Genomic DNA, 25,639 nt, shown 5'->3' on the forward strand with positions numbered 1-25,639 from the left:
ATCTGGAAGTCTCAGAAGGCCCTCTTTGACAGTAATCAGAAGAGAAAGTCCAAAAGAAAAGAAATCCAGTATCTAGGTGAAAAGCACAGAAAGCCCCTTTGGACAGAGAGCCTTTTTGCTTTTTCTTCTTCTTTCACCTTAAGGATGCTAAGGATAATTTCTGAATATCTGAGAGATAAGTTATGTCACTTAGATGTATAAATTAATTTTCAGAATTAGAAAGGGCCTCAAGAGCTGAATCAGTGGAGACTTTTCAATTGCAAGGAACAGAAATTAGTTCAAATGGCTGTATAAGTCAACTTGGGCTTCTGTAACAAATGTCAGGCACTGGACAGCTTAAACAACAGATATTTATTTCTTACAGATTTGGAGGCTAGAAGCCCAAGAACAAGGTGCTGGTCAATTTGTTTCCTGGTGAAGCCCCTTCCTAGTTTGCAAATGGGCTCCTTGCTGTATTCTTGTGTCTCCTCTTATAAGGATCCTATTCCAATTCATTAAGGTTCCAATTTGATTAGAGAATAATATTAAAGATAAGGACACGTCTCAACAATGCTTTTATTCTTCCCTTATATCATTGACTCACCTTTAAAAGGAAAATACTTTGGGAAAGGCACTTAGCTTCTCTTTCTCTGTTTACTTGAAATAAGTGGAACTTAATGATGTTTGCTCATTGTCTAGATAATCTGAATTGTCACTAAGATTATCAAGGGACAGGGGCAGTATTTGCCCCCAAATGAAATATTTTAATTGTTTCCCTTTGGCTTGGGTCAGAAAAAGCCATAAGGATGCTCAATCTGTATATATACATGTAGTGGGAAAAAAATGTCAAGAGGTTTAATAATTGTTCAGGGGGTAGTCTGTTCATCAGAAGAGAAAAACACAGCCTGCAAGACTCCATGCTACATTTGGGCCTTTAGAAAGCCTCCCAGTCAGCCACTGGACATTTCCTTTACTGGTGTTGACCTCTTCATCTCAGAAGCCCAGGGCCTAAAATGGGACCTGTCTGGCACCTTCTGTTACTGATCAAAGTTTATAGGCATGTTATGAAGATGGCCTCAAAAAATCACCTGATTTTTTTTTTTTTCTTTTGAAGTGTGCCTTACAGCCATGTGACCTTGGTGTGCCCTAGGATTACAATCTTTTAAGCTCATCACGAAATTACCTTGGCAAATTGCTCAGCTTTTCTGTTTCAATTTCATAATTTAGTTAAAGTAAATAATACCCTGGCTGGCCTGAGATTTAAAATGAGATACTACACATTGAAGAGTCTGGCAGTGTTGTGCCCCAGTAAGCCCTCAGTAAGGGGTAGTCATTGATTATCTTTAACCTGAAAGACTATGGGGCGAGGTGTAGAGGACTTTGTTTTTTGCCTGTGCTGTGCTTAGAAGATCACCAACATCTGTTGTTTAAATAGTGCCCTCAGAAAACAGCAGTTTCTTAGTAATCAGAGGCAGTCTAAAGTTAATTGTGCACAAAATGAATCATTCTTTCTAATTGCTTACTGAATTTTCTCTGGAGTACTTTCATGTAGGAAGGAGGAAATATAAAAACTGCTTATGTAGTTGGAAGCCATCTACCTTTAATTTCAATACAAAAACAAAAAGGAAAGCTGCCTCTCCTAAAACTCAGAGTTGCTCATGTGTCATTTTTAAGGCCAGAATGAGGCTTTGTCTTGGATGTTCTTTACCCAGAGATTTAATCCATAAGGGCACGTTTCTCTCTGTCTTGAGTTTCTTGCTCTGTTCCCAGTTTCCCACTGCACGGCAGCTTCCCAGAGCCTCTGAGCACTGGCAGGGAGCAGCCCCGTTCACAGTAGCTGGCACTGGAAGAAACAGCAGCAGCGAAGGCCTTCCTCCTGCCAGACCCTCTGAGCATTTGCAAATAACACCATGAAAGGCAGAACTGTGCGTTCACTCTTAAGTAAATTAAAATTAACGAACTGTTTTCTTCACTTGGGATATTATTTTTCCCTCTTAAGATTATAGTACCATATAGTCTATTCTGTCATAATGGAGGTTCATGGCTAAAAAGTAGGAATGGCTGTGAACCTGAAACAGTGTGAGATATATATAAAATGCTCAAGCTTTTTGCTGATCAAAACCAATTTTTTTAAACTTCAATCGTTTTGAAGGCTGGAGCCCATGTCAAAGGAAGCATACTGGTAGTTGATCAAGCGCCACTTTCACGCAGGGCTCTGCAATTCGTCATATCCTCACTGAGCACCACTGTGTACAAGCTGTGCACGCCAATCTAGGAAATACCAAGAGGTACATGCCAGTTTCTGCCCTCAGGAGCTTAGCTCAACTCAATAAATGTTGTGTACCTGCACTGATGCTTTTCCATGTTCTGCCAGCATTTAAGCACAATAAGAAATTTTCTTAAGCCTAGTGTCATGGAGTTCAAAAGCAAGCTTAAATAGGTTTGGTTTAGAAAAGGCTCACTGGATGCAGAGGCCAGGCACAAGGGAGAAAACATTTGCAAACAGTTATCTGAGTGCAGGCTTTGAATCAGGTTTGTTCCACATATCATCTCATTTACAAATATGATTTAACGACTCTTGTTTGTAGTTCTTTGTAAGTTAATGACGTTGGAAAATATGATTAGCAAAAAACATGATCAGACTAGACATACTATCCTGGAACCTGGTTTTGCTGCTTAATACATTTTGGACGTTTCCTATGTCGTTAAGAATGCTTTTTCACATTACTTTTAATGACTACATTATTTCTCCAGCCATTTCCCTTAGTTAAATAACTAAGTTAGGTAAGAAGATATATATAAATTGGGTGTGTAGCACAATGGTAGAGTACATGCTTACCATGTGCAAAGCCCAGGGCTCAATCTCCAGCATCCCTTATAAAAAGATATAGATTGATATAAAGATATCTGTCTGCATATATGTGTGTGTGTATAATGCGTATACATATAATTTATATAAAATTAGGTTTTACATATAACATGCTATTTTGGGACCTGGTTTGCACACCACACACATGCACACACACAAACTAATTATATAAAAATTACACTATGAAAATAGAAAATATTTGTAGAAAATATGTAATCTGGAGAGTGGACACATTTCTAAATGCATGATATTATAACTAAAAACAGATGAATGGTTTTGAACACAAAAAAGAATTATTGGGTATTAAGAGCACTATAAATAAAATGCAAAAGCATTGCCCCTTCTAATTCTCAAAACAGTTCTGTGAAGTAGGTACTTAAATTCCTTTTAGAGGGGAGAAAACTGAGTCCCAAAGAAATGACATTGTGAAAAAACAGATTCCTGTGAGATCCAGAGCTTGGTGAAGCAAGAGGCCTGATAGATAGCATGTAGAATGAATAGGTAACTCAAGCTGGTCACCACAACAGCCCTGGGTGTGAAGCCTGGCTCAGCCTCTTTGGGCAAGGTGATGGAAAAGCTTCTTTCAAGACAGTTACAAACATTATACTTTCATTCCAGCTTTTGAAGTGCTCACTTATATCTGCTCTCTCATGTTAACTGTTGTGACAAAAAAAGATACTTTTGTGTCTTCAAAGGTTTGTCAGGTGTATTTTCAAATGCAAAATTTCAGAGACATCAAGGGCAGACAAAGTAGGTTCTGATTACTAAAGTCTTCGATACCTTTTTATTAGCCCTTGTAGAGTATATTGTACTATGTTTTAAAAACTAGAAATTATCAAGGTCACAGTTAATAAGGTTACTATAATAGTATACTATTATTAATTGCTCATTAGAGAGAGATAAAGCCAAAATGTAAGAGTAATTATTAATTCAATAAAATAAAATAAGAGAATGATTATAGCTATCCCCACAGTCTATCAGTGGGAGCATCTAGAATGGAAAACTTTATATCTCATGATTTTAGATCATATGTAGGTGAAAGCAATCAAGTTTAAAAATTCCTCATCTTGGACATGAACAGATGGCTCATTGATTGTCTACTGTAAAATGTTTCTATGCATTTGATCTACAATTTGACTTAAAACGGGAATACATATTTATCTCCTCGGGGGTAGCAAAATTTATGCTGTGTAATAACCTTGACACATTTACAGAATCACGTTTAATGAGTCCTCCAGAGCTCTGGTGAATACTACAGTTTAGTCTGTTTTCTGCATTTTTTAGGAATCTGGAAAAGCTGTAGGAAATGAAATATCTATCATAAAATTTTTGCATTGAGCTCAACTACTGTTCTCTTAAAGTTTAGTGAAACAATCAAGAACTTATGTTCTTTTTAACTGTAGTCAAAATTGAACTTATGAGATTCTTATGGCTGCTTAGAATTAGTGTTTGTACTACAAAGAATAAAGATTTTTAGCCTTATTCAGACCTACATATAATCCTTGAAAACTAATAGTCTTGGGATGGGAGTGTGGCTTAGTGGTAAAGCACTTGCAAAGCATGCATAAGGCCCTGGGTTTAATCCCTAGCACTGAAGGAAATAAAAAAGAAAAAAAAAAGGAAAACTTTATTACTTAGTTCCAAATACATACATATAGACTTGTATATGTATATAAACATATTTTACATAAAATATACAGATGGTGTTCGTACAAGTACATTTTTTTTCTCTCAAACAGATAAATAATCAGATCCTCTATGGAAGAAGTCACCAAAATGCATCTGCCATTATTAAGACTGCCCCATCCAAGGTCAAACTTGTTTTCATCAGGTAAGATATAGATAGGTCTGGTTTTCTAAAATCTATAGTCTCTTCTAAAGATGTTTTTATTGGTGTAATATTATTTTATTTTTGGTTTGTGTAAGAAAATCACTGTCTTTTCTAAAAATATCTTTTCCTTTTCTGTCACATTATGAAAAGTACTATGGGGTTTTTAACTATGGGGTTTTTCTTGTTTGATTGTTTTGTTTTGTTTTATTTTGTTTTACCTGATAGAATTGGGAGTTGAGGTTAGTATTTATGTTTCCATTATTAAAAATTCTTACCTTGCTGGATTTGGTTACTGTGTATATAAATATAATGGAGCCCTCTAATTTCTCCTGACACCATCTATAGACTCACTAACGTCTTCATCAGAGAATCAGCAGGAAACAACCCAGGAAAGTTTGGGGAGCTTATTAAGAGTGCTGGTGAGAGATCCAGAGTGAGGAGATGTCAACTCTGCTGTTGAGAATGGTGTGTGTTTGGGAGTCCGCAATTATCCAATCTGACCTCCTACCTGACTGAGCCCTTGTGGTGTAAATGAATCAGAGTAGCCATTATTGCCACATCAGCAGTAGAATGAGGTTCTTTAATTCTCTGTTATTTGGATGAAATGATAAGTAAATCTGAATTGTTTTTAGGTGATGTAACTAGCCCTATTCATTAATGTCACCCTCTAGACCTTGGTTATCATCTGTAAAGTGGGGAATAGCAAAGCCCTACCTCTTTCAAAAAGTTTAAATGTCAACACAATGTTGAACATATAGTAATATTAGCTGCTATTTTATAATTTGTCTTGTTCTTCCCTTTCTCATTAGTTGCCAGTGATAAGAGATCTGTCCAATCACAGGGAACCCTGGGATTAGAGGGGACTTTCGTTCCCAGGATTGAAATATTCCTTCCCATGTTGATTTTCAGCCTTACCTGGACTTGCTACTTTTCTCCTGAAGCAGTCCTGCTCTGGAGCCCTTGTCTCCTACTTGGTGGTCCTTCCTAATTTTCTACCTACTAACGAGGGAGGAAACGTTGCCAAGCATGGTGGTGCACGTCTGTAATCCCAGCAGCTTGAGAGGCTGAGGCAGGAAGATCAAGAGTTCAAAGCCAGCCTCAGCATCTTAGTGAGGCCTTAAGAAACTCAGCAAGACCCTGTTTCTAAATAATTTTTTTTTTTAAAAAGGGGGGTGGGGGCCGGGGAAGTTGCTCAGTGGTTAAGTGCCCTTGGGTTTAAATCCCTGTTTAAAAAAAAAAAAAAAAGAGCGAGAGAGCTTTCTTCCTTCTTATGTGCCCTTGTATGTTCAGGCTACCCCTTCAGGCTTGCTCACCTTGATGTGCTCTATTGGCACCTTCTCCATTTTTGGTTCCCTTGTTCCTCTTGTCAGGGGTTGAATGAGAATTAGATGATGAAAGCCTAAACAGTTTTGAAGAAAATTCAGCCATACGAGATGTCATCTGCAAGAGAGGTCCACACAAGTAATGGGTCTAGGTGTGAGGACATCATCTAAAGCTGTGTGAGGACTGCGTGAGAAGGTGTGTGAGGCACTGCTGTGGTCTGGATGTGGTTTGAGTGTGTCCCTTAGGGATCGTGGTTGGAAGCTTGGACCCCAGTGTGGATATGTTGAAAGGAAGGGGGACCTGGAAAAGGTGAGGCCTAGTGGAAATTGATAGGTCACTGGGGACCCCACCCTCAGGAGGAATTAAGGTGGTTCTCAAGGGACTCTGTGGTTGTTCTCTGGAGAGCAAATCATAGAATAAGCCTGGGCTGGGGGTATACCTCAGTGGTACATTACGTGCCAGGCATACACAAGGTCTGGTTTCAACCCTGAGAGCACTGCAAAGGGAAAAAGGAAAAACGAAAAAAATGAAGGAAGAAGGTGCATCCTGCCTCCCCATGTGATCTCTCCCTCTCTTACACACTCCCACTGTGATACAATCTGTCAGGAGGCTTTTGTCAGAGCCGCCAGTACAATGCTGTTTGGACTTTCAGCCTCCAAAACTGAGAGCTAAACAAGCCTCTTTTCTTTGAGTTTCCCATTCTTAGATATTTTATTGTAGCAATGGAAAATGGACTAAGATACGTTTCTAACAATGTCGCTCTATAGGGTTTAGTATTGAGTGGTGGCTGCTGCTGCAAGTGTTGCTGTTGACATTACTGCTACCTCTTCAGCATCTGTGAGGTCTTTATTCCCAGTTCTGGGCTATCCTATTTTAATAGAGAGAGAAAAAAAAGTTGAATCAGATCCAGAGGAAATAATGTATAAAATGCAGTATTTAGGAAAGAGAACTCTTTTCCTTCCATGAAGAAAGCTTAAATGATTTGAAATTATATAGAATACAGAAGAGAAAGCTGAGTAGAATTTTAATCAACACAATAAAGCCCCATTGATTTAGTGTCAGATTTCAATTTCAATTGTTCAGAACAGAGCAGAATCAGTCAAGAAAATAATTTGCTGAGTAAATTGACGGTGCCTGTAAGATTGAGGGTGCTGCTAAATACTTATTTATTGAAGTGATTTTCAGCGATTTAGAGATGTCCATGTTCATTCAAAATACTTAATTATGAAATATATTAGTCCATTCTGGCTGCAGTGACAAATGCCATAAACTGTGTCTTTTAAACAACAGAAATTTATTTCTCAAAGTTAGGAATGCTGGGAAGTCTGAGATCAAGGTGCTGGCAGACCTGGTTTCTGCTGAGGGCTCCGCTTCCTGTCTTATTGAAGGTGTCTTCTGCTGGGTCTTCTTCATGTGGCAGGTGGGAACTAATCCCTTTCCTGAGGGCTGCACCTCTTTCCTCATATTTTCATGTTGGGGATTAGGTGTCAACATATGAACTTGGAGGAAAACACAAGCATTCAGACCATAGCACGCACATTTCTTACAAAGTCATTCAATTATAATGTCTAACAAATAATGAGCATTCAGAAAACTATTGAAAAAATTTACTTTTTAGCTCCAACAAAACAATTGTAGATGGTCTATTTCCAAAAGCAACAATCATAGTTTAGTTACTGTTATTATAATTGTACAGATTTAAATATATACATTTATTTACTTATTTATTGAACTCTGTATTCAACAAAATTTTTCAGGACTCAGTCCCTCTTCCTATTATTGTACCAAATTCACTAAGTTTGGAAGATCTTTATGTATTCTTTTATAGAAAGAAAAAAGACATAGGAGTGATTCTGAGTAATCAATTGTCATATCCACTTTGTGACCATGAGTTTAAATTGAACCAGGAGAGACGTACACACAATTGATAGCTTTTTGTTGAGTAGATGTGTATCTGATAATTTGTGTGCCAAAATTTAATTAATGCTTAAGTTGCCATAAAGGAGGAACTGTTCTTCTGTCAACTCTTTTTTCCTTAAAGAGACAGCTTTCTTTCCTAAAGCCTGGCTGAATTACAAGACTTTGTGATTGAAAGAAGAAACCCTGGATTCATTCTGTCTGGACTTGAATCCCAGCTCTATAGAACCCCAGCTAAGGGAGCGTGGTCAATTTCCTGACTCCTTATTATGGGTCTGATATAGCCATCTCATAAACTGTCTAATGTATTAGTTCATATAAATTACTAGTCCACATGGACTCAACAATGTTTGCCACTGTGGTGATGATTATGATTATGGCAACAAAAGGTGAGAAAAGAAAGAGGAAGGAAGGAAGAGAAACCAGAAAAAAAAGGAAGGAGGATAAGGAAAAAAAAAAAGAATCATTGTCTCTTATATACTTTTCCCCTCTGTTTACTTTTGTAACTCCATAGTGTTGAATATTTTTAAGTGAATCACATTCATAAAGAAAAACCTAATTAACACAAAGGAATCCCCATATCTATTATAAAATATAATAGATTTTACCTGGGTGAGTAATATCAAATAGTGTCAGAATTTGAGGCACTTAATGCAAAGAATAAAATATTTTATTGCTCCTCAAGTCTGCATATAACTAATGGAGTAATAATAGTAGATTTGCATCCTCTTTATATGTAGTGACCTTTATGGATACTCTGGGGACACATGGTAGATTTCTGTCCTATTTATACATTGGGACCTGTATTAACCAATAGGGTTAAAATGGTAAATTTGCATCCTGTTATACTTGGTGGCCTGCATATTCAGATTGTTTGTCTAGCTCATTATGTACCTAGGTACGTACCTTTTCACCTCTGCCTTATATGTTACCACTTTCCAACTATTGTTATAAAAACCCCAATTTTGCCTATTTTGAAACCAAATCCAGAAACAAGTAAAAATTGATTTTTTAACAAGTTTCAGGAGCTAGACACTTGAATCATCTCAGCACCACAAATGGGATTATAATTATGAACTCTGTGTCACTTGTACTGTGTTACAAGGTTACTTTGAAAACTAGTCTCTAAAGCTGTTAGTGTTTCTACTGGCAAAATTTCCTTCCTTAGTTGAAATTATTATCCCCTGTGCCTTTCCATTATACAGAAAATCTTGCCTTTTATATCGTGGCAGCTCTTTTTCAAGTTTTTTGACAACTGAAATTAAAAAAAACACTGGCCACAGGTTTTGAAGTGAGATTAGCAGTAATCTCAAAAAGCTGTTAAACTCTGCTGTGGACAACACTTTAATTAACTAAAGGCCGTGTGATCATGTCCTTGTCATATTCTCTTAACACATGTATTTATTCATACACTAATTGATTTGTCATTTGCAAGGGATCTATGGGTCATTAGTGAAAATTAACAAGTTATATATACATAGCTTACATTGTCATTTTTCCCCTTTCTTTTTACATCATTAGATTTCCACAGTCCTGTAGATTGTATCCTAAACATGTCAATTCTCATATACTAAAGTATTTAACTTTGCATCATCCAGATGTGTATCACAGTCTGTGTTCTTACAGTGTACCACACATTCAATTCTATGGGTTTTCCTGTTTGGCATTATCCCCTCTACATGAGCAAACCAATTTAAGTACAGAAGGAGACCTCTATCAGTACGATGAAGAAGGAATTGCTGCATCTGGCAGTGCAGGGATCCAAGGAGATTAATGATCTTGCCTGCAGCTCTTGTCATACCTTCCCCCACTATCGAAAATTAAATGTCATGTATAACAACTCACTCTCCATTACTTAATTACATGTGGAAAATGTGTACTGTGTAAAAACTCCTGGGGCTAAAGGAGGCCAAATGAAACTGAAACCCTCGGAAAGATTTAGTGCTCGCTGTCAAGCCCTCCTGAGTAAAAGTGAACTCACCAGGGGGTCCACCTTACTGTATCGATTGAACATATGTCTTGTTTGTAATTAAAAACACAGTGTGGCCCGTTGTCCTCTGGCCATATCCCTGAAAGAGGATATTGAGTTGAAATTAATGTGACTGTCAGAGTCATCACTAGGATGATGACCCTCTGAAGATGGAACTTGAATGCTGGATTTTAAAACCTGCATTATACTCTTGATTCATGAAATCTAGCTTTGATAAATAGGGAAAAAAAGACTGTTTGCACAGCACAAATTTTACTTTCATGAAGAAAGTCGTTCATTTATTCAGCAGGTTTCCCCCGAGTGCCTGCTTGTGCTGATTGTGTGAAGTCAGTGAGGCGGAGAACATAGTCTCTGCTAAAAATGGAGACCGGAGGGCTGGGGTTGTGGCTCAGCAGCAGAGCGCTTGTCTAGCCATGCGAGGCACTGGGTTCGATCCTCAGCACCACATAAAAATAAATAAAATAAATGTTCAACTACAACTAAAAATATATATATATTTAAAAAAATGGATACAGAGAACAAGCCACAATTTAGTGCCTTATTCAGTGAGGTAGGTCCTGCTGTGCTGTAGGAATGCACAGAAGATGCAGCTAACCTTGTCTTTGGGGCCTATGGGAAGAAGTCACAGAGACAGATGCTTAACACATTAAGTCCCAAGTGTTTGATTCTGTGAACATGTCAGTGAAATTAACACAGGAGGCTTAAAATAGGGTGGAAATCATAATCTTACATATCCTTTATATATCTTTTCATATAATATGCCTACCATATATATAATTCAAACACTGTAATCATTCACCTATTTCTTTTCTCAAAAGAACAGAACTCTAAATGCGTAATATTCACTTCAAAAGTTGCTATAAGTGATGTATTTATTCAATTTAAGTTTTTATTCATGTCCCACATCTGTTCCCACATAGAACTCAACAGGTTAACTAAGACCTGAAGGATAAAAGCAAAGTCACGGCACGTATAGAAACCCAAAGTTTCCAGAACTAGGTGTTATGTCCAGTGCATCTGAACATGTACTTGTAGGAGAAAAGCAGTCCTTCCTTAGGAGAGAACCATTAAATGGTCCAGCTGTGTAAGTTCATTATTTGGAATCTGGGAAGGAAACATCTTCTTGACTTTCGTGCACCATTAAAGAATGCAGTGCCATTTTTCAAATGCACAATAAAATAACACACGTGGTATGTTTGACCAGAAGTGTTGAGGAGGTGGCCTGTCATTAGCCCTGCACCCTTCCAGGAGTTGCAAGGAGGAAGGAAGCAGAGATACTCCGGAGGCTTCAAGGATCTTTTGTTTCTGGTTAGTGACACCATGTGGGAGACCCCCAGAGTCTCTCGGAGTGCTCTGAATGCCCATTTTCATCTCAGTTCTTTCAGTACTTGTTTCCTGTATAGCACTATCCATGTTAAATAATAACAAACTATCAACTGTTGTAACTAGAAGTTATAGGCATGTCATCAAGGATAAGGTAGAGTTAGAATGTTTTGTATTTCCATATTTTGTCAGACATTGAAATGTATACATCCAAGTGAGAAGCATTGTTCCCTTTGAAATACTATAACCTGGGAAACTTGTACATTTAATATAGTTATGATTCCACTGGTCATACATTTCTGGAATCATCTTAAGCCTATGGCATATTCTTTCTAATATCCATAATAGCTATTTTCTTTTTTCTTTTGAGGGTGATTTAAGCCAATCCGGAATGAACAAATATTTTATAGGGCCATTTATGAGTTAGGAGAATTCAGTGAATTAGATAAAGTACTAAAACCAAAAAGAAGTCTTTCTCTCTCTCTCTCTCTTTAATGTTCTCTTATACAGTGCTGGTGATTGAACCCAGGACCTTATACCTCTAGGCAATCGCTCTATCCCTTATCTTTCTTAGATAACTCATAAAGTATCTTTGAAAATCAGTTTTATTGTTTCATAAAGAGAATTTTTATTTGATATGCCCATTCCTTAACAGTACCAGCATATAGCTTATGGGAATTATAACTATTTGTTTCATTCCTTTTGACACTCAGAAACACCTATGGTCATCAGGGATGATATGGGCATTTTTTCTTGTTTGCTGGTCGATGTTTATGCCTATGAGGATGGAGTTACAGTTAAGTGGCAGAGCACTTGCCTAGCATGTGCAAGGCCCTGGGATCAGTTCCCAGCACCACACACTATCTCTCTGTCCATCCACATAGACATACACACACATGCATACATATTTCTTAGTGTATATGTGTGTATGTTCTTTGTCCTGGAAATTGCCTGTTTCCACATGCAGACATGTGTATACACACGTGTTCACAAGCATAAGCACACATGTGCGTGCACATACACATGGTGGGACAGTAAAAATAGCAAATCCAGATGCCTATCTCCCAGTGGAAGCTGAAAGAGCCTGCTCCTTCTTTCACTGCTGAGTTGCAGCCAGTAAGTGTTCATATGACCTCAGCTTGGACAATGGGAGACCTTAGGCTTAGAATTGGAAGCTAATAATGTGAATGATTTGTATATGAATGGTGTTTATTCCCATTGACCACAGTGTCCTGATCAAATGTTCCTGCAATGACGTCACTTTGCTTCTTGCTTCCTTGTCCTCTGGAGGTCTCTTAGTTCAAAACTATTCCCAGCCTGGTCCTGTAGCCCTTCTTTATTTTGAGATCCCAGTATTGGGATCTTACATTGGCCCAAATTCATTTCTCTTGCTTGCTGACAAAGAATCCTATTGAATAGGAAGGATTGTAAAAGTAGAGCTTTCTGAACAGGACATGAGTAACCAGAGTGAGAAATTTAGTTTCCTCTGTGCATTTTCTTGTCACAGGCAGGCAGGCGTTCAGCCTCCATTCTCAGAAGTTTTTGTCTTTGAAACACCTTTAGCAGAGCATAGGACCTCTGAATAAGTCTCCACAGTATGCCTCCTGTTGCCAAACCATTTATTGGCTCTGGAAACAGGATCACCATGGTTATGGCAGAGGAATCAAAACTTATCCTGAGCTCATCTCTGTGGGGAGGGTCACCTTCCCAGCACATGGCCTGTATCAAGGGTTGGATATCTGAACATTTGGGCTTTTCCAGCCAGGCATAAGAGGGGAATGGCTAAGGGCATCTACTATACTATCTTTTAGAAAGAATGTCTCTGAGAAGCTTATTTGGCTAACTCCTCCACCCCATCCAGTCCTAGACTCCCTACCTGAACCTTCCTGCCAATTTGTACTGCCAAACATTTTTTAAGCCACCTTTTCCTCTGTGCAACTGTAACAATTAATTTAGAACTTGCCTGGGGGCACCTTTTAAAATGTGGGTCTGGATGCTGAGTTACTCTCAGCAGCTCTTGTTAGTGATTGACATTGGCATGCCAAGAAAATAGAATTCATAATTCCACTGTCATTGAACTTTGTCTCTGATCAGCACATCCAGCTTTTTGATTGCTTCTTCCATTTGTGAGTTGGAAACTACTCATTCTGTTCATATAGTTAGGGATAGCTCCTGGCATCTTTTCAGAAAGGAATTTAGTTCCCATTGAGCTGTAATGATTTGCTTTGTCTTATATGTTACTTTCAGGTCATTTGTATGAGGTTTTTCTGGCTGAATGTTAATTCAATGTCATGTTCCAGTTGTAAAGTTGTTTTTGCTTTTTTTTTTGTTTTATTTTCCCAAGTGTCTCGAATCACTCAAGTTAGTAGTCAGAAAATAATATTTGTGCCTGTTGGGTTCCTCTGTCCTTGTTTATTCAACATTTTTGTAGTGTGTGCATCTAGATTTAGATTGTAGTTGGAATTGTTTTAGAAGAGGTTGGAGGGAAAAAAAGTCACCTAAACCAACCTAATTAGCATTTCATGATAAATGCAGGCCCCAAACTTCTGCTTTTGGTGTAATAGTATTTTTAGCACAGAATAAAATCCTTTAGGTTTGGTGAGAGTACATTTTGAAGAGGTAGGACCAGAACGGTCCTAAAGAAAATAGTGATTTTAAATAGTAATCTCAATAAGTCCAACATTATTCCCATCACCATTTACTTACTTTTTCTTTTTGTTAATTTTTTTGTAGTTGTAAATGGACACGATACCTTTATTTTTATTTATTTATTTTTTATGTGTTGCTGAGGACCGAACCCAGTGCCTCACAAATACTAGTTGAGTGCTCTACCACTGAGCCACAAGCCCAACCCCTACTTTCTTTTTCTTTACCAGTTCATTTTAAAAAATTGTGGTGAAATACATATAACATGAAATTTATCATATTGGCCATTTAAAGTTTATAGTTGAGGGGAATTAAATACATACACATTGTTGTTCAACCTTCAGTACCGTCCATCTGCAGAACATTTTCGTCTTCCAAAACTGTAATTCCTTATCCATGACAAAACCTCCCATTCCTCTCTTCACCCTTGGCAATCACTGTTCCACTGTCTGTCTCTGAATGTGTCTGTACTAGGTACCTCCACACAGCAGAATCATGCCATATGTGTTCTTTGCCTAACCAGCTTATTTCATTAGTGTGTTTACAAGATTCATTCATGTTGTAGCATCTATCAGAATTTCCCTCCTTTTTAAGTCTCAATAATATTCCATTGTATGTATATTCCATCCTGTGTATATGCCACTTTTTTTTTAAATCCTTTCATCCATTAATGAATACTTAAGTTGATTTCACCTTTTGGCTGTTGGAAATGATGCTGCTGTGAACATTCATTTGTAATATTTCCTTTGAAATGCTGCTTTGAATTCCTCTGGCTATAGACCCACAAGTAAAATTGCTAGGTTGTAGGAGTATTCATTTTTTAATAGTCTGAGAAGCCTCCATCCTGTTTTTCCTGGGAGCTGCACTATTTTTATTTTTCCCACCAACAATGTACAAGGTTCCTGTTTCCTCACATCCTTGCCAGTACTTGTTTTCTGCCTTTTTTTGCCATCCTAATGAGTGAACAGCATTTCCCTGATGATTAGAGATATTGAACATCATTTCATGTGCTTATTGGTTGTTTGTATATTTTCTTTGAAGAAATGTCTGTTCATATCCTTTCCCTGTTTTTTTAATCAGGTTGCTAATTTTGCTATGATTGTAATTGAGTTGTAGAAGTATTTCTGTATTCTGATACATGATTTGCAAATATTTTCTCTTATTCCGTAGGTTGCCTTTTTACTCTGTTGGTTGTGTTTGATGAAGGAAAGTTTCAAATTTTGATGTAATCCCATTTGTCTATTTTTTTGCTTTTGTTGCCTATGCTTTTGGTGTCATTTAGAATAAATCATTATTAAAATCCAATGTCACAGGCTTTTTTCTCCATGTGTTTCTTCTAAGAATTTTCTGTTTTTTAGGTCTTTGATCCCCCTTTTTTGTATACCAGGAATTGAACCCAGGAGCACTTAACCTTTGAGCCACATCCCCAGCCTTTTATGTGTGTGTGTATTTTTTTATTTTTTTTTAATCTAGAGACAGGGTCTCACTGAGTTACTGAGGCTGACTTTGAACTCACTATCCTCCTACCTCAGCCTCCTGAACTGCTGGGATTACAGGCATGTGCCACTGCACCTAGCATTTTGATCCATTTTTAACTAATTTTTATATATAGTATAAAGGAAGGATCTACCTTATTTTTTTGCATGTGATTATCCAGTTTTTCCAGCACTAATTGTTGAAAAGATCTTCATTTCCTTGTTGAATGTCTTGCTATTCTCCTTGAGAATCATTTAATCATATAAATGGTAATTTCTGGGCATCCAGAAATTACCATTTATATGATTATATGTCTGTTCTATGGCATCCATATATCTTTATGCCAGTACCACATGGCTCTGATTACTGTAGCTTTGTATTAAGTTTTGAAGCCAGGAAGCGTGAGACCTCCTCCAAATTAGTTCTTTTTCAAAATTGTTTTGGCTGTTTGGCTCTACGAATTTTTGGATGGGATACACTTTCCCTTTTAAAAGTAGAAATACCCATTGGAGAAATCTCAGACCTTGATAAATGAAAAGTATGGCATTCTACAAACACACAAACACGCCTCATTTATATTGGTAGCATCTTTTATTTTTCTTCATTCAGAAATTGCTCACTGAGCTTCCCAGAAACATAAATTTGTTGTGTTTATAGCCCATTAATTCTTCTTTTGACCACAATTTGTCATGTTCCTCTAGAGTTTATCTTAGAGCATCTTTTGTATTTCTCTTTGGGAATTAGTCAAGGGTTGTTGAAGTAATGCTTTAAAGACATGTTAATAAACCCCTTGTTACAGTTTGAATTGTGGTTATAATTTTAATGGATAAAAAATTTACAATTGAATCAACAAATCTCTGTATATGACATGTATGCGCCTCTAAAAATGTAAAGTATCCTCAAAAAACAGGATGCAGTTGCTGAGAAACCATGTAAGTAGTTTAGAAATTCAGTAGGTAGTGGCTGCTGTTAGAGAAGTAGGTGCAGCAAGAACCTGCTGATGCTACCCAGGCAGAGTGACTTGGGCAGGAACTGAGTCCAAACTTCCTGAACAAATGCAAATATTTACTGAGGACCTACTGTATGGTAGATGCTATGCAAAGCCACAAGTTATGAAGTTCTGCAAGAACTGTAAGATGTGCAGATAAGTAATTACAAAACAAGCACCAATAAAGGGAGCTCTTGGACATGGGTTCTTCAGGTTCCATCTTCAGGCTTGTTTCTAGGGGAGAGTTTTCACAGTTGAGAAGGGAATGATTTCAATTGATTTAGATGCAAAAAAAAAAAAAAAAAAAGCAGAACAAGGAAACCAGTAGGGATGCTCTTTTTATGATCCAGGCAACTCAAAAGGTACAAGAATTAGGCTGGGGACTAAGGAACTAGGAGAAAGAATAAAGCCTTTAGAATGAAACCATTAGTGTTGGTGCCTTTAGTTGATGGCTGAATGAATTCACTGTGACTGAAGACATGGAGCCTGGAAGTTTAAGCATTTAAGGCTCGATATCATGAAACCATAAAACATAAAATTTTAACTGTTATTGCACTTTACCCTTTGCATTAGCTCACAACAACTCAGCTAGTAGATATTATCCCAATTTTATAGGTTAAGAAACCAAGATTGTTAAAGCTGTTCTGTATCTTATCTACAAGTTATCAGTGATGTAATCTGTATTTTTTCTCAATCTCTCTGTACTTTTGCCTATATTTCTTTCCAGGATAGCCTAGTTGTTTTCCTTTACTACATATAATCACAGATCTATTTTTCAGTTGTAGCATAATTTATACTCAGCACAACAGATTTTAAGTGTTTAGTTTGTTGAGTTTTGATAACTGCATAACCTGTGTAATCTTCACCCAAAACAAACATACAGAATATTTAGTCATACCCAAAGTCTGTGGGTGCCACCGTCTAATCACTCCCTCCTTCCCCCAGAATAAAGAGCTTCCTGATTTCTGTCACTCTGGGTTAGTTGTGACAGTTTTTGAACTTAATACAAATAGAATCAAATAGTATTTATTCTTTCACGTCTTATTTCTTTCAATCAACATAGTGGTTTTGAGATTTATCCATATTGTATTTAGCAAAAGTTTTTTCCTAAAATTCCTTCTTAAAGTAATTTTGTATTTTGCTGTAGTATACAAAATGTGTAGATCCATTCTTCTGTGGATCCTGTGTAGATCCATTCTCATGTATAGGTCCATGGGCATTTTGGGATGTTTCTAATTTTTAGCTATTATGAATAAGATATAAATATAGCTTTTTAAAAATTATTGTAAACTTGTGCAGCTTGACTCAGAATAGACTCAGTTATGCTTCAGTAACAAACAGCCCTAATTCTCAGTGACTTAAAACAAAAAAGATTTATTTCTTTCCCATGTTACATACACATTGAGATTTGGCAAGAGGTCTACTCTGCTGTGTTCCTCACTAACTGCTAATACCATCAGTGGCAGGAAATGTGTTTTAAACGTTTTTATATCCACAGTACAAATATTTGTTAAATAAATGTATGTGTTCAAAGTAAAATGAGAGCTATATTGTTGAGTTTCAAGCAATTAAAGTAAGTTGTAGCCAGCCTAACTCAAAAGGAGAATGTGTCATAAGAATTCAAGGATGTCACACAGACTCTTATGAAAGGAGTCATACAACCAAGACTGAAGGGAAGGCACCCAGGCATCCCCAGAGATGCCAGCAGAAGGGAGTTCTGAACCACTTAGCCTTGAGCTTTTCCTTTGGTAGTGTCTTGACATCACAGTCCTGAGCTCTGTGTGTCTCCTCTAGAGTTAAGAGTCCTGGAGAGAGAGAATTTGGCCTCAAACTAAAACTAGTATCTGCCCCCTCCATCCACTCAGATTGAGGCAGGGTTATTTGAGTTAGCTGGTGTAGACATGACGACCCATCCAGGGACTGACTGTGAGCTGAGCAGAAACTCCAAAGAATGGCCTTCACATGTGGTACTTCTGAGAGCTGGTCTACCACTAGCAGCACATTGTTATTAACTTATTGAAGCAGCATGGAAAGCACAGGGCGTATTTTGATGGCTCTGCTCTCCTTTTCCTGCCTTGTTCAGGCCCCTCTGACTCAATGGACATGTGCAGCATGCCTTCTCTCTGGCTCAGTACCCTGCTACAAGCTTGGATTCAAAGAAATAAGATCCTATCCTTATTCTTGGAGAGGGAGAAAGAATAGCATTGCAAGTATAGAGAGAAAGTCACACAGCAGTCACCTACTCCTGTGGTCTCAGTTACCCTTCTGAAAATATCCGTGTTTGTCTTGACTCTCAAGATAGACCATTGTCATGTAACTTCACTACATTATATTGTTATAATTATTCTATTAGTTTTAGTCTCCCACTGTGCTTAGTTTATAAAATTAAACTTTATCTTAGCTATGTGTATATAGAGAAAAGTAGAATAAAAGTCAAGTTTAATACTATCCGTGGTTTCCAGCATTCCCTGGGGGCCTTGGAATGTTTTCCTCAAGGACTGGGAGGACTTCGTACACACACACAGTTCTGCACCCTGGAAAACAGTTCTCTTATCCGCAGTCCAACTCCATTGTCTCTCCAGCATCTATGAAAGATAATTATAAGAACACTACCAAACAATGGTGATCAAGGATTGCATTCTGTATGGGGCACCACTGTCTAAGCAACTTATTAACTTTATGGAAAGAACGATTATTTATAAAGCAAACAGATTTCATTCCTTATATGACTCTTAGGGGGTCAAAGATTCCCTACAAGTCATTCAGGCTAACTGCTCAGTTGCAATATAAGTGCCTTCTGTCCTTTGGCTTCCATCTTCTTTATTTTCTCTTGAAATTGCTAGTATGTCAGCTTTCCACAGCTTTATGCTGAGGTGTGTGAAAATTCACTATTAAACAGATTATAAAGAATTATGAACTATAACTTCTTATAGCAGCTTTCTTGTCTCCATTGGGACTAAGTGTAGGTTTCCTATTACTTGAGATTTTTAAAAATTTAAATGGACTTTAAAGGGCATTGAAGTCATACTAATTTGAGGAAAATCATTAAATTATGAAGGGATAACTTGGCTGATTTGAGCTAACTTGGTCTCATTAATCAGGATTTCTTAATAAGAATTTATGTGTAGTCATTTTCACTGCTGGTAACCTTTGAAAGAGATATAAAAGCATCTACATAATTACTGCCAAATGCACTCTGCTGTGTGAGTTCCAAATCTGGAGCAAATATGTCCCATTGGTATTAGACTCTTAGCTGAGCTGAGCTCTATTGTGTTATTCTATGGAAGAAACTGGGAGGAGTATTACCACCGGGGAAATGGAATTACTCACCCCAGGGTAACTGACTACTTTTTCTATGTATGAGCAAACTGCTGAGGAATGGATTATAACCCCTGAAAACCATTAGCCATCTTTTACATGATAGTGCATGCTCAAGGCATCTGTAATGCTGTCAGGAAAGAATAGATACATTTTTCATCCTCTCTGGCACTTCATAGTTTTAGTTTTTCCAATTGCTTTGGTTTGGCTCACTAACTAGATAATCCATGAATCCAAGAAGTGATACCTAGACTTCAATTCTTTATATGCTCCCTCATTCCACAAGGAATTTACGCCAGAATTCTTGTAGTTGAACCTACCTACATCAGCACTCTGGAAACGGAGGCTATAAGAAGCGATTTTCCCAAAGCTCAACTCTAATGAGTGAGTTTCTCTCATAAAATAACACAATACACTCGATCCTAAGTGCAATGGGAGGATGTTAAGCAAGGGATAGAAATATAATCAGATTTGTATGCTAGGATCACAACAGCTCTGCTGGGTGAGGGATGGATTGGGGAGGATTGCTGAAAGGACGGAAGTGTGGAGATGAGTAGAAAGCTCTCCATTAATTCAGATGAGAAATGATAATGACTTACAATAGGGTAGGATGGAAAGAAGTGGAAAGATGAAAGATAACATTTTAAAAACAGAACAAACATTTCTAGTTGATGGCTTGAAGGTACAGTTGAGGAATGAGAGGTCTTAATGCTTAATTCCTGGTTGAATGACAGGTACAGATATTGTTGATGGGTACTCAGGTGAGGAGACTTGGCCTTGGAACCATCTGGGAACTGAGAGGAATAAAAAGCTCTATGTTATTTGAGATGCTCGTAAGACATCTAGTGGAAAAGACATAAAGGAGGAGTTGAATATATTGCTCTTCAGCTCTGAAATTGATGTAGGGTAAATATGTGAATGTGGAGGATGTCAGTATATAAATAGTCTCTGATTTTGAGGGAATGGTTCACCTATTTGTGGTTTATTGAACTGACACTAAAGGAGAAGGATGGGTTTGAGGTATAAATTGAATACATTTCATGTATGGCAATATGATTAAAGCACCAAAACAGGAATGACATGGACCAATGGACTTGTTACCCCATCAGAGAGAAATCAGAAGTAAAATGGAGTTGGTCACTGAGTGTTCTCCTGAGTCAGGCCATGGCTTCCCTTATGTACATTTGTTATATGAGCAAAGATCTATATGAACTCTTAGACCTTTACATATCAACAAGTCTCCTTTTTGTAAGCTTTATTGATTTATATTATGAAAGATAAATCAAAGCCCAGCACAGTGGTGTATACCTTTAACCCCAACAACTCAAGAGTCTAAGGCAGGAGGATCACAAGTTTGAGGCCAATCTCAACAACTTATTGAGACCCTGTCTCAAAATTTAAAAGAAAAAAGCTGGGGTTGTAGCTCAGTGGTAGAGTGCCCATGAGTTCAATCCCCCATACAGAAAAAAGAAAAGAAAAAATGATAAAGCTTGCATAATTTGAGATAATTATGTTGGTTCTACATCATGAATGGTGAAGGACAGCCATCTCCCACATAACCACTTACTTCTACATTTGCTATGGTAGAAATAGGCCCAGATAATCAGTACTGCTGCTCTAGGAGTTGTGTGCCTGTTGCCCTGGTGACAAGGTTGCAGTTCCCACTTCCTCTGCTCCATTAGGATAATGAGGAGAATTCACAAGTCATTGTCTGCAGGAAGCTCCACACTCCCATCCATCACTCTTCACAATCCGCTATGCAGGAACTGTTGTAGACATCCACCATCCTTCTTTTGGCAGAAGGAAGTTAGAAACTGAGAGAGGAGGCTGGGAACTTTTCCAGCTCAAAGAACAAAATGCTCTAGACGTTAATGGGGCCTAGAGGTCATATACGCCCATTTGAAAAATTTCTATTCCACCTCGCTAAGCAAGTTGACGCCTTTCCAAAATTATCTTCCACAGCACCTGACTTTCCAAGCAAGATTTGGCGAACTCCGAGCATCATCATTCTTTGTCACTAATAATTGTATCTGAGAATCCCTTGAGTAATACATCTCTTTTTGTGTCTAATTGCTCCATGTGCTTGGAAGCTATATATTTAAATATGTATTTAATTCTGTGCGATGCATGTGCATTTTCAATTGAGAAGTGAGGAAGCACTTGTAATTTGAGCCAGGAGCTCAGGATTTACTCTGTACTGATTCTGCCTATTTTAACATTTTGCAGAAATGAAGACGCAGTCAATCAGATGGCTGTACCTCCCTTCCCATTACCATCAAGCTCCCCATCTTCTATTGAGGTAAGGCTGCTCCTGATGAGCTCTGAGTGCATTATGTGGTTTTGCTGTGAGCACTTTCCCAAATCTGACATTTGGGATTTTCAGCATTTAGTATTACAAACACATCATATGTGTATTAACTTAGCAAATTTCCCTAATATAGAAAACATTTGAGGTATTATTAAAAAGTAATGTAATGGCCAGGTGCAATGGTACATGCCTGTAATCCCAGCGGCTCTGGAGGCTGAGACAGGAGGATCATGAATTCAAAGCCACTCTCAGTAAAAATGAGACACTAAGCAACTCAGTGAGACCCTGTCTCTAAATAAAATACAAAATAGGGCTGGGGATGTGGCTCAGTGGTCAAATACAATCCCCAGAACTCTCCCCTCCCCACAATAGGAAAAAAAAGAGTAATGTATCAATATATAGTCTACTGTCATGTGTAACTAATTAGAACAAAAAAGTAATATAAACTATGTTAAACAAGCATATCAGAACTTAACCATATGAATATTATCATCTTCAAAGTTGCTTAAGATTTCCTCAAGTTCTATAATTTTATTCTGATTAGATATTTCAGAATTTATTAGAAGATCATTTTATGGCTGAACTGTACCCTTTCTTTATGGTTTCAAAGCACTTCAACACCTGCAATAACAAATGTCTTCAAACAGTTACTTCATCTATTAATGGAGAAATTACTAGAATAAGATTGTTATAATATTGGCATGCTTCTAGAATTGGAGAGAAAGAAATAACTATTGTTATACAGGTTGAGTATCCCTTATCTGAAATGCTTGGGACCAGAAGTGTTTCAGATTTTGAATACATACATAATAAAATGGCTTAAGAATGGGACCCAAATCTAAACACAAAATTCATTTGCGAGGGGCTGGGTTGTAGCTCGGTGGTAGCTTGCTTGCCTAGCATGTGTGAGGCACTGGGTTTGATTCTCAGCACCACATACAAGTAAATAAAATAAAGGTCCATCAACCACTAAAAAATATTTTTTAAAAAATTCATTTATGTTTCATATATGTATCTTGAACACATAACCTAAATATAATTTTAGGCAGTATTTTTAGCATGCCAATGTTTTGATTATGACCCTTCACATGAGATCAGAAATTGTCCACTTATGGCCTTATGTACATGCTCAAACAAACAAACACAAAAAGATATGGGGACATTGTAGATTTGGGGGTATTTGAATTAGGGATGCTCAACCTGTATAATCAATTTGTCTCTTGAGATGAGAGAATATTCATTCCTTTCACATTTTTGTTTTTTACTTATTAAATTACTTTTTTCATTCCAAGAAGAAATACATACTTATTTGTAATTATAGATGTGAAATTATTAGAAAAAAAAGTTAATTTTCCTTTCACTACCAATTAATGTTTACTATCTTTCCATACTTTTTTAGTATCTTTCCATACTTTTTTCTTTGCTTCTACAACAAAAATATGTAAATATATATAAGTAATGTTCTTTTTAATAAAAATTTAATAATTCAACAACACATTCTTCTCATTCATTCAATAAGTATCTCATAAGTTCATACTGTGGTATTAGGTACCATTTTGGATATTGGAGATATTTGTGTGAATAAAATAAGGCTCCCTTCCATGGATCAGCTTACTTTCTAATGAGGAGAGAAAGATAAATTAACTAACAAATAAATACACCAAGAAAATTACCAGATAGCGGTCAGTGCCTGGCAGAAAACTAAAATAGAGAACATGGCACAGTAACCACTTTCATTGATCATAGAGAAGACCTCTTGGATAGGTGAAATTCAAACAAGATTGGAATGATAAGGAGGTGGCGTGATTGTGTCCTGCAGGTCTCTTCTCTGCAGCAGTCATTTATCTCTGCCTTCTCTCCCTACTAAGTGCGTGCCACCACCCCATGGAAGATTTAATGGACATAGATGTGAACCCTCCTGAAGTCCCAGAACTGCTCTTTGGTTGTGAATTAAAGGCTGATAAGTATTTTAGGGTGGATGGTGAGAAAAAGCACCTGTTATCATTAAGAACAGTTTAGAGCCAAGCACAATGTCATGTGCTTATAATCTACGCAACCAGGGAGGCTCAGGCAGGAGCATAGCACGTTTGAGGCCAGTCTGGGCAACTTAGTGAGTTAGTGAGATCCTGTCTTAAAATAAAAAAGAAAAAGGCTTGGGGCTGTAGCTCAGAGGTAGAGCACCCCTGGGTTCCATCCCCAGTACCACCACCAAAAAAAAAAAAAAGAGTCTGCTTAGGAGCTCTTGTACAAAGGATAAACTGCACATTTTTGGAAAAGAGGCAATGAATTATTAAGTCAGTCCAATTTAAAAAATACTGGCAACTGTGACAATGTCTGTACAATCAACAGTTTCACTTGGGGACTTTGAAATTACACCACCTGTAGTCTTAAGGGTGAAGTGTGATTTAGGGACTGATCGTTAGTGGACAGCACTTAGTAGTTCTGGAGGAAGATGCAGAGGCTGAAGATGAAGAGGAGGAGAATGGAAAACTCTTGAGTCTCTGGAAAGCTAGCTGCCCCTGGAAGTGGTAGTACAGTTCCACAGAGGAAAGTACAACGTTCTGACATAGAGGAGGAGGAGGACAGTGATGAAAGTGAAGACCACAAGACGATGGTTTTGGTGATGAGGAAACTGAAGAAAAAACTCCAGTGAAGAAATCTATACAAGGTACTCCAGCCAAAATTGCACAAAAACCAAACCAGAATGGAAAAGATATCGAAACCATCAATACTAAAATAAAGGTCAAGAATCCAAAATGCAGGAAAAATTCCCCAACACACCCAAAGGGCGTAGTCCAGTAGAAGACATTAAAATAAAAATGCAACCAATTGGAGGAAAAGGTGGTTTTCCTTCCAAAGTGGAAGCCAAGTTTAATGATTTTGTGAAGAATTGCTTCCAGACGACTGCCCAGGAGGCTATTTGAGCTCTCCAGCCGTGGAGGAAGTCTCTTTAAGAAAATGAACATTTCTTCAAAACGTTATGTCTTGTTCCATGCCTGCAACAGTTGATATCTGGCTTCTTTTTTTTTTTTTTAAATGCAAAGTGAAAACTTCCTCCACCGTGTTTGATAAATTATGTCCACGTTCCATTGCCAAGAACATGTTGTTCAAAATGCCTGTTTAGTTTTAAAAGATGCAACTCCACCATTTGCTGGGCTCAAGCAGGTAGGGAATGTTATGATAGGACATAGTAACAGTGGTGGTCGGCTGCGGGAATGGTGGGGAGGCAAAAATATACCTGTGAAGTCAACTCAGCATTGAAAAAGAAGAAGGAGCCAGACACAGAAAAGCTAGGAGGAGGAGCGTGCCCTGGAGAGGGGACAGAAATAGCTCTCAAGTGAGAATGAGCCTGAGGGAGAAGGAGGAAGGAGGTGGAGAGGCCTCAAGTCAGAGCAGGAAGCTGGGGTTGTATTTTGTGTGCTGTGGAAGCCAGCGAAAGGTTTTAAACAGGAGAGTGAAGTGGCCTGATACATAATTTTTAGAGATCCATCTGGTCATTTGAGGGATGGAAAATAAATTTTTTCTTTGGCCCCCAAAGGTTTCTAGTTAGAACAGATTCATATAACAAAAGACAGATCACCAAGACAAAAACAGAATTTTATGAGTATTTCACATATAATATATGAGAACCCAGGAATGTGCAGTTGTCAAAGAGATGCTTTTGAATTCCA

General features: G+C 37.7%; 1 protein-coding gene and 1 pseudogene across 7 annotated transcripts in view; both read left to right on the forward strand.

Moving 5' to 3' along the window:
• The window catches only part of Patj (PATJ crumbs cell polarity complex component), a 344,745-nt gene that overhangs the window by 204,077 nt on the left and 115,029 nt on the right, over positions 1-25,639 (forward strand). For all 7 annotated transcript variants that reach the window (XM_078026378.1, XM_078026375.1, XM_078026379.1 and 4 more), the window contains 2 exons: positions 4,588-4,679; positions 21,887-21,959. In XM_078026378.1, coding sequence (XP_077882504.1) covers positions 4,588-4,679; positions 21,887-21,959 — 165 coding nt within the window. The remainder of the gene's footprint in view (positions 1-4,587; positions 4,680-21,886; positions 21,960-25,639) is intronic.
• LOC101977650 (nucleophosmin-like) lies at positions 23,729-24,922 on the forward strand (annotated as a pseudogene).

The sequence above is a fragment of the Ictidomys tridecemlineatus genome, chromosome 11 (assembly GCF_052094955.1).
Source record: "Ictidomys tridecemlineatus isolate mIctTri1 chromosome 11, mIctTri1.hap1, whole genome shotgun sequence".
Classification (NCBI taxonomy): Eukaryota; Metazoa; Chordata; class Mammalia; order Rodentia; family Sciuridae; genus Ictidomys; species Ictidomys tridecemlineatus.